The 9,776-nt window shown below is 50.9% G+C and overlaps 1 protein-coding gene across 2 annotated transcripts; it reads right to left on the bottom strand.

The window, feature by feature from the left end:
* Window positions 1–31: 31 nt before the first annotated feature.
* C1QL3 (complement C1q like 3) lies at window positions 32–9,185 on the bottom strand. Of its 2 annotated transcripts, XR_014943069.1 has the most exons (3): window positions 6,168–9,185; window positions 5,002–5,605; window positions 2,683–2,817 (listed from the first exon to the last, which is right to left on the bottom strand). XR_014943069.1 is itself a non-coding variant. In XM_015853496.3 (2 exons), exons 1-2 carry the CDS (start codon window positions 6,753–6,755, stop codon window positions 2,638–2,640), a joined length of 768 nt encoding a protein of 255 aa, XP_015708982.1. In that variant the 5' UTR covers window positions 6,756–9,185; the 3' UTR covers window positions 32–2,637. The 2 variants fall into 2 exon arrangements, 1 of the variants encoding a protein (XP_015708982.1); XM_015853496.3 differs by lacking the exon at window positions 5,002–5,605 and having other exon boundaries at window positions 32–2,817.
* Window positions 9,186–9,776: the final 591 nt, after the last annotated feature.

Here is a 9,776-nt window from a genome sequence, read left to right on the forward strand (position 1 = left end):
TTTCGTAAGGATGCAACACCCAAAGTCAAAATATATTACATAATATGGTTTTAATGAGTTGCAATAGTTATAACAAAGGTCGTGATATAAGTCTTTACAAATCAGTATATCAAGATATGATGAAAAAGGAAGAAATGTTTGCCTTATCTGTGTTTTTCACATAAAGTGTGTTCTTTCCTCTTGTCTATCTTTTACCAGGGCGATTTATCCAAAATAAAAGAGGTCTTACCCAGTAGTAATGGTAGCCTGATTTCAAAAGCTTCTTCAGATTTGACCTAATATATTTTGTAGTGCTGAAGTTCTTCTAGTGAATACCTCAGTAACTACACACTGCTAGTTGCAAATGACCTCTAGCTTGTTACATTACTGCTTGGTACTGCACAGACAGTCTCTAGCTGCACTGCTGGCAGTGCGCTGAGTGATAAAAGCAATCCTGGATCGCACAGACAAGAAGTCAGCTACACATCTGCTACTGCAATGCGTGACGTAGTAGTAAGAAACCTGGAGTGATCCCTGTGATGTACACACACAGCTCAGCGCTGTCGCAGCACAGAAGCAGAACTGTTCTGATGAGACACAACACGAGCAGTCTGAAACTCACTGTCCCTCTGACACGCCGAGATGAATTAGGCCAGCCATCCTCTTAGCCTGGACCATCAGCATGTTTGTTGAGTCGGACAACTCAAACCACATACAGAATGAGTACTGTGCTCAGTTTAAAAGCTTTACTCATTCAAATGAGGTTTTTAAGAGACGTTCTTCAAAACTTCATCACTTTTAATGAGGAATCAGCGCTGGAGATCATTTGGCTCAATGGCAGACACTTCTGGAGCCTTACTGCAGAGCAATGTGAGTTCATATGCTTAGCAGATTAGACAAGGTTGCTTATGGCAAATGGCATGAAATGGAAATGCTGGGGATTGCCTCTATTACTCTTCAACGATTTATATAAATTTTACCTCAAATTTGCCAAATTGTTAACAATAGCATAGCCAGCTGTGCTGAGGAGCTAGTTAGTTAGTTAGTTAATAATCTTGGTAACATTTTAAGATGGAAATCTGCAAGTTTTAATCTGAGAGAAACAGACAGCCTCCCGTCACCCAAACAAAGCAAATAGGAAATCTGGTTTTGAAGTAGAAGTACTCAGTGGCTATTCCTGGTATGACTGATTTTAAAGCATTCTTATAACTATGTAACTCATAGTACCTGTGCTTAGTTTAATTTTCCAAGCTATTAATCCCTTATATGTATTAAACTTCTTTCCTTGAGACTTTAGATATATATATCTTTATATATATATATATATATGAATGAGAAAAATAGGTTTTAATACACACTCTCTTGCATGTAGGTATCTGCTTCTTTCTTTGCATATGTGTTTTCATTTTTGGTAATATACTTATCTATTTTCGTTTCATAGGCACACCTTACTACAAACTGATAGCTAAGTACCATGGAGAAGGCCTGGATCCCAATGTTTTCTCCTACATCACATCTCCTGCTCTTCCTTTGTGGGAACAACCCCACCAACTTCAGTGAGACAAGACACTGAAGACAGTGAAGTTTTGGCCCATTCCTACAGAATTCCAGTTGAACACCTGCAGTATCTTAAGTCGTTACTGTTTTAATAAAAATAGTAGCCAAGTACAGACTAAGAGCTAAAGGACTAATGAAGACTAGTTGCTGCAAAGAAAACATCAGACCTGGGTCTGAGGATGTGGATTCTAGGCCTAAATATTTACACGACTAACCATCAGGAACAGGCCTGTAACATTGGCTAAATATATATTTACACGTGTTTACAAATTAACAGCCAAATCCTCTTTCCACTAACATCAATGGGAGCTTTGCCATTGGCTTCAGTGTAATCAGGGATTTGGTCCAACATAATAGTTTGACAGCTAATAAATTTTTCAGGAAAAAAAGTGTTGTTTTTTCTTTACTATCCCTCTTTTTCTTATAGAACACAGCTAAGGGGAAGACAAAACTGAACAACTTCAGTGGCTGGATATTATGTTAGAAGTCTAATGTAAACCTACAAAGCAGGAACACTGAGTTAAGGCTTGAAGCTGATTAGTTTCTATTTTTAAGTGGAAGGAGGAGAAAAGTACAAGGCAAACAATTCCTTTGGAGAGAGAAAGTGTATTTTGATTACCTCTTCCTTTTATTGTAAAATCATTCCTCACCACACTATGAGTGGACTCCAAGCATCATTGTTAGCAGGTAAGTCACAAGAACCAAAGCTGAAGTATGGATAAAGCAGTAAGATCATAACACATCAAAGTATCATATACACTGAAGAAAGAACTCAGCGTCTTTTTGTGGTTGTTTCTTTCCTATAAAAATCTGACCTATGTAAGACTTCATTCACATGGACACTAACAATGAGGAAGTATTTGCTTTGGCGGTAGTGGATCGCACACCTGTTTAGCTTGTGTTGTGTTTTTCTTAACGTAAAGTTTCTCTGTGTCGTACAGATGTGAATCAGGTAGCATTCAACATTCCCCCACTAGTGAGGTGTAGCGGTCGATCTCTGCTGGGGTGCTTGTTTCATTGACTTTTGCCACGCAAATCCATTGCTTAGAAGAGCGAGCTTCGTTGTCGGAGTGCTTGGGTGGGTCTTTTGACTCGTTATCATCAGTCGGCATAAATAATAAATCCAGAAAATGTGCTGTATTTGTTGTTGTTTCCTCCATGTGCTTTTCCTCCATCTAATTTAATGTAAACTTCGTCTCCCGGCTCCAAGTGAAGAACCACGCTGTTACTGGCATAGTCGTAATTCTGGTCGGCATCCTGAGCAATGGCGCTAGCTCGAACCTACGTAAAACACATAATCAGTGGTTAAGAAAACCCAGATAACTTCTCCTGCGTGGTGAGATTAAAGCATAGACTCAATATTTCATTCAGCTTCAGGATGTTGCCACTTTACATGTGTAAAAGCATACACTGCCTGTTTTTCCTACAGGTACTGCTGATTTTCTCCTACAAAACAGTATCTGAAACTACAGCAAAGACCTGCTCATTCCTCAGCCACCTGCTGAACACAACACCACTTGCACTCCAGTAAATGTGTTGTGCCTTTGAAAGCATGTATTTAATAACAGCTGGAGTTGGGACAGCTGACTCTGGTCATGTGCCAGCTTTACATCAGTGCAACTTTCATCTAGGAGGAACAACTGATTGACATTGGCGAAGGACTGCAGCGAGGCCCTGTGGAGACCGGGCTGGAGTTCTTCTACAGCTGATTCATTGCCGTACAGATAAAGGGATCATGCTGCAGAAAGAAGCAAAAAAGGCCCAGCCACGCACCCAGAGCACAGCACGCCCCAACGCACACAGGGAGGTAAAGGAACCAGGCAGGATCTGGAAAAGCTGTTCGTGCCACATTTTGTTGAGCAAGCAGTCACTGTCTGTGCAGTGTAAAAGATGCCCACTGAACAATGATGGGTACAACACTGTTTCCTTTGAGAGGTTACGGAATTAACAGGCAATGGAGGAACCTCAAATTCCATTTACAACTTCCACTCAAACATGCATTTCTGTCCCACTTCCCCCTGGCTGTGCCACGACTGATCAGGTGTGAAACTCCAGCAGACTGGATGCAGTCTGTAATTTCAGGAGGTGCGTTGGTTTCCAGCAACGTCTGTGGCACTGGAAGTCTCCAAATCATTTATACATCATCTCAGCCTGTTTGTTAAAATATTTAAACTTGGCTGTGCGTGATTTATTGCAGCGCAACACATCATCTGCTTGTTGCTTGTCTTTGTTCTGGTGTCGTTACGGGGCGGTAAGTGATTTAGTGGCGCTGCAAACCTGCGCTAAGTAATAATGCATGACTTGGTGTACTACGTGTGGTATTTGGTCCGCTCCAGTCCAAAGGAAGAGGCTGTCAGCCACAAATGGCCGCGGATCCCTTGCAAGTTTAAATGACAGATTAAACTTTCATGGGATATGATCTCCCATTAATACTGAGATGTTAAAAAGGGAGGAGGGGTCTTTACCGTGGAGGACCGCGTGGTATTAAAAACCACAGCAGGTGGGAATTCTTTGTGCCTCCTGTATGGGTGAGGAGGGCTGAGAAGTCTTACAGCGCTTTGACAGCCTGCAAATTTACTACTGCGTGTTAACAATCCCCACCTATTTCAGGACCTCTTCATCCCCAACCGCCTGGAACTGCTTACAGAGCGCATCTCTTCTGCCATGTCTCAGCAAGTATTATTCTAAGCACTGGGTGTTTCCTCTGGGTTAATGACCAGCGGGTGGAGCTGAAGGCTCAGAGCATTAACCATAGAAACACCCCCAAAGAAAACAGCACGGGCTGAAACTGTTGGTAGGGTAAATGGAACGGGCAAAATGGAAAGGAGTGAAATGGCTGCAGGTGAGACGGAGAAACTTTCACAGAGATCAACTGTCTTGCCTGCTTGCAAACAAAATGGCTTCAATTGCTTTCCAAATCGCCGTTTAGCTTATAATTAAATGCTACATAGTGTATTTCTCTCAGTTTCATATTGGCTGTGAATAGTAGGAGCAAACTCAGATTGTGTGCCTGACTGTCATAAGGTCAATGTATGAACACTGGGTACAGCAACAGGCATTTCATGCTCAGATTTGAGACAGCATCTTGTGCCTGAAGGCAAAAAAAGAAACCAAAGTGCAGATATTACTGCCCTGAGCATAGTGGTAAACGTCCTGTACATCCAGCGTGCTGTAGGCTTACACCTGCTCATCTCGATAGCCAGCATCACTTCCTGGTAGAGCCTGGGAGAGGAGCCTCGAGGAGAGCTCCGAGCAGTGTTGTGAGTGTGAGCGGATCTCAGAGCGAAGCCGCTCGGCCCCATATGGCCCTGGAGCCGCACGGCTCCCACCTCATCCTGCAGCCACACGGGGACACAGCGCTGAGCTCCGCGCTCAGCACCTCCCTGCAATGGATTAACAGCGCACACCTCGGCGTTCCTCGCAGGCACTGCGTGGGCATGGAAGGCTTTCCTGCCAGCCACGCACCTTCCACCCGGCGTTTCCATTGTTAGAAAGCACCGCGTTTACCGTCACATCTTTGTCAGGGTCCCCAGCGCCTCACGTGCACAATTTCTGCTCTTCCTCAACACCGACACACCCGGCCGGACACCGGCGCTGTGTGGAACCGCATCTGTGATACATAAGTTGCGTGCGGGTATTTGCCTGCCTATGTACACACACATCTGCAGCTCCACACACAGACACCTCCCTCCTTTTCTTCTTTGAGACCCCGGGAGTTCAGTCCGCCTCATGCCTGACGCTGAAGTTGTGTTTGGAAACAGACTTCGGGCTCCATGTAATATTTATGGCCCGTTACTTTTATTTAAAAGCTCCAGGGCCTGGGAAAATAAACCCTGTGAACCGCGTTGTAACAGGGGCCGGGAATGGCCGTTATGTTCTAATTGCCGGCGTAATGCTATTCCCACGGCGGGCAGCGCTGCCTTTACGCGGAGAAATCAAAGCGAATGCATTACAGCGCGCTCCGTTTGACCGCTCCCGGTTTATCAGCCGCGATGATATTTACGGGCAGACATTTTCTAATGTAATTAATTGCCGCTGATGTCCTCATTATCCCGTTTTCACAGCGCTTCTGAGGAGCCATAAACAAAAGGTTAAGCGCCGTGTCAGACTCAGCTGCCGCCGAGGGCGGAGGTGAGAGAACGAACGGCCCCTCCCGGCCCCTCCCGACCCCCCGACGGCACCTCGGGGCGCGGCGTTGCCCGGCCCGGCGGTACCGGCACAGCCCCGGCACAGCCCCGGTGAGCGCGGCGGCAGCGCGTCTCCTAATTAAAACGGATCGTTCCGCTGCCTTTCGCTCGGCGGCATCGCAAGATCTTTAATTATTTGCGAGCGTCGCCATCCACCCGCGGGGAACAGCGGCGACTCGGGACCACCGCGGTGTTTCTAGGGGTGTTCGGCACAAAGCCGAAAGTCCGCCAGCGCTTCCATCGGCTCTGACACGCTGCGAGGCTGGACCCGGGGCCGCCAAGATCGCGGGGGTGGCCGCCTCCTACCCAGACCCGGACCGTCCCCCCTCCTTCAGGGCTCCCCGTCCCCTCCCGCTCCGCTCAGCGCCTCCAGACCGCGGCTCCCCGCCCCGTCCCGGCTCCGTTCCCGCAGGTTTGCCCCCACCTCCCCCCGCCCCGGCTCACCTGGTTGTTCTTGCAGAGGTCTGCCCACATGCTGGTGCCGTCGCCGCCCCGCATGAGCACATGGTAGGTGAAGAAGTAGATGCCGGGGATGGAGCAGGTGAACTTGCCGGTGGTGGGGTCGTAGTGGTTGCCCAGGTTGGTGACCACGTCGTCGAACTTGAGCACCTCGTAGCCCTCGTGCTGCCGCTTCAGGCCGGCGTAGAAGGCGATCTTGGGCACGGTGCTGTAGGTGGCGGCGCTGATGGCCCCCGCCGCGTTCAGCCCCGGCGCCCCGGGCGGCCCCGGCAGCCCTTGCCGTCCCGGCTCTCCCTTCTCGCCCGGCGGTCCCACCGGCCCGGGCGGCCCCGGCTCCCCCGGCGGCCCGCGGGGCCCCGCTTTGCCCGGCCGGCCGGCGTCCCCCTTGGGCCCCTGGATGAAGGTGGGCAGGGACTGCATGAGGCCGCGGTCGGGCGTGGCCGCCGTGCTGGGCGCCTTGGTGCCTCCGTAGGGGTCGCAGACCATGCGGCAGGTGCCCAGCATCTCGTAGTGCGCCGAGGTGCCGGCCGAGCTCACCAGCACCGGGATGAGGACGACGAGCAGCAGCACCATCACCACCCCCAGCGCTCCGGCCGCGATCAGCCGCCGCCTGCTGCCCACCAGCCGGCTCAGCGCAGGGCGATCCTCCTGCCTGCTTTTGGACAGAATCTTGATGGCCGTGCGGGAACCTCCTCGGAGCCGAAAAACAAAGCCGAGCCCGAGCGAGCCCGGCTCCCGGGGCTTCGGCCCTCCCGCCGCCGGAGGGTCCGGCGCTGCTCCGCGGCCGCCGCGGGCGGGTGTGGACGGAGCGTGTCCGCCGCCCCGACCGCCGCACTTTTATGCTCCCTCCGGCGATCGACTTTTTTTTTTTTGCACACCGTGCCAGTCCGAGGGAAGTTTCCCGCAAGTTCCGCAGCCTTTTTTCCTTTTCCTTTTCCCGTCGCTCTCCCCTCTCGCTCTCTCTGGCTGCTTTTTTTTCTCTTTCTTTTCTTTTCTTTTTTTTTTCCCTCAGAGGTGACGGAGCTCGTTGGGGACGCGCTGCCCGACGCCGCTCAGAGCCCGAGCCGCCGCCGCCGGAGCCGGAGCCGGAGGGAGAGCGGGATCCCGCTCGGTGCCACCTGCCAGCAGACGAGGAGGCTGCCGAGCGCGCTGGAGCAATTTATAGGCACCCAAAAGCGCAGGGGAAAGGGGAGCTGCTTTGGCATCTCATTCCAGCATCTGCTCCGCTCTTCCCACTCACAGGGAGTTTGGCATTACTCTGGCAGTGTGGGAAATATATATTTTTTTCCTCTCTCCCCCCCGTAGCCCTCCCCACGTCTCCCTCCCCACCCCCCCTTCTCCCCCCCTTTCCCCCCCCAGACGGATGAACAGCAGAATCGTGCTCCTCGCTCAGTGCTGCGCCGCGCGGTGACGGCTCCTTGGGAGCGCAGCGAGGGGCAGAGCTGTGCCGGGCCTTTGGGCACCCCCGGGGTCACCGGCGGAGAACGGGAAGGTCACCCCACCTCCCTCCCAGTGCTGCCCCGGGGCCGCCCCACCGCTCCTCTCTGCTGTCTGCGAGATGGAGCTTTAAATGGAGCTTTAAACGCGGAGGTGCCGCGCGGTTCCCGATCGCTCTGCTGGAAGTTCTGCGGCCACAAACTGCCGCTCAGCACCGACACACAGATCGGCGCCTCTCGCAGCTCCGCGGCTCCCTCCTCACCTCTCCCCAGTTACGGCCATAAGTGCAAAGAGGGAAACATTCCTTTCCTTGAGTTAAAACCGATGTTCTCATCACCGGTGCTAAAAGCAGCCGCCCCTCTGCTGACGGTGACACAGAGGAACGCGGTTCCCTCTTGCTCAGATACCCAAGGAAAGTGTGGGGCATCGGCGGAGCAGCAGATGCTCGGAGCTGTGACACCGCGCTCCGCCTCAACTCGAGGGCAGCAACGCGTTTTATTCCGTTTGTTTTGTTGTGGTTTTGCTAAAGGTTTCTCCTCCCCCAAGGGTTGCCGTGCGCCTCTGTGCCACGGTAGGAAGGTGAATGTGCAATCTCGGTGGCATTTCTCCCAAGGAAATCTTAAGCAACTTGTCTCGCTCACAAATATACAAGGTACACAAAGGGCTGCTTAAATAAACAAACAGAATTGATTCCTAAATCATACTTCTGTATTCAGGAGCAATGGACGTCAATCAAACGGGGGTGACATTTGCCTGTCAATACGGGGATGATGGCTGGAAAGAGTGTGACTTATTACGGCGAGGCAAGAATCCGAAATGAGCGGCGGCGGCAAGTAGGACAACAAGCAAATAATAGCAGCTCCGGCGATGATCAGAGGGCTGTGATCTTGTCTCGGGTTTTATTAGCACGAATCCCCTCACCCTTTCCCCCCCCCCGCACTCTTTTCTTTCTTTTCTGTTTCGCAACACAATAAGGTCAAACGAGCAGGAGCTGGGAAACAAAGATTCATTGATTCTTCCTTTTAAGCAGAAATGTCAGCGGCTCCTTTTGCTCTTTCCTGGGAGACTCAAAGGCAGTGAGTGTGTCCACGCCACGCAGCGCTGGGCCCTCCCAGCTCCTTATCTCCCCAGAAAACTCCCGATAAAGCCTCCATTTCGCACGCTTTAAATACCCCCACCCCCCCTTTCTCTTTCTCGGTATTTTCTTTAATGCTCCGTCTTTCAAAGATTCTTTATCTGGCTCTGGCACAAGCGAACCGTTTCCCTCAGCAAAGGGCTCCCACTCAGGACCCGGGAAGGCAGCGGAACACATCGGGAGGATTATTCTTGTATCTCATCGCTCTCTCTGCCCCGCAGGAAAAGGCTTTCAACGCTGCTCTTTAGTCTGAGCAGGAAGAAAAGTTGTGTAGAGTGACGGCTCCGTCTCAGACTGCGGGCGGCCCTCGGGGTGTTGCAGTCCATCATGTGGCCCAGCAGGATTTCATGGCACCAGGATGTGCCCACGCTTCCATTGCACCTTCCACTCAAGGATTGCTCTTGAGCCTTCAGATGGACACAAACCGATTGTGCTCTGCCAACCCACAGCGACCTGGTGACACCTCGGCAGCAGCGTGTCACACGCACTCAGTGCCACGCTCCAGCTCTGGGATCCTTTAAGATCCTTTAACTAGGATATTCTTAAAGCAAGCTCCTACCAACCTACCGTGTTTATCTCCTTAATGCTCAGATTTATCTTCCTGTGTATTATCAGCCATCTCTGAAGCTCATTTACTCCTGCAGACTTTCTCTCCAAGAAGGTCTGAGCCAGCCACAAAGTCGCAGCTTGAGTAAGCAGAGGAGAGCACAGGGTGCTCTTGTTGAGTTGTCCATGTGCTGGCAGGGAACAACACCTGGGATCGTGAGCTCTACAGCAGTGCTTCAGGAACCCGGCCATCCATGGTAAAAATATGTTTTCCAAGGAAACTAAAAATGGAAAACCAAAGGTCATGCACTGAAGGGCTCAGTACTCTGGAAAAGGGAAAACACAGAAATCTCTTCTTATAACGGGACATTCGTTGCCCTGAAGTGACTTGTCAGAGCATCGACTGACTCAGTTATGGCCTGAGTAGCCCTTCTGTTGGAATATTATCTACCTCTTCTCCACAAGAAAGGCTAAAA

This window comes from Coturnix japonica, chromosome 2, assembly GCF_054131305.1.
Source record: "Coturnix japonica strain WE chromosome 2, WE-NBRP24, whole genome shotgun sequence".
Lineage (NCBI taxonomy): Eukaryota > Metazoa > Chordata > Aves > Galliformes > Phasianidae > Coturnix > Coturnix japonica.

Coding starts and splice junctions, on each gene's coding strand:
- C1QL3 (XM_015853496.3), bottom strand. CDS start 6,755: ATGGTGCTGCTGCTCGTCGTCCTCATCCCGGTGCTGGTGAGCTCGGCC. Junction 2,818..6,167: donor ACCTCTGCAAGAACAACCAG/GTGAGCCGGGGC, acceptor TGTTTTACGTAG/GTTCGAGCTAGCGCCATTGC.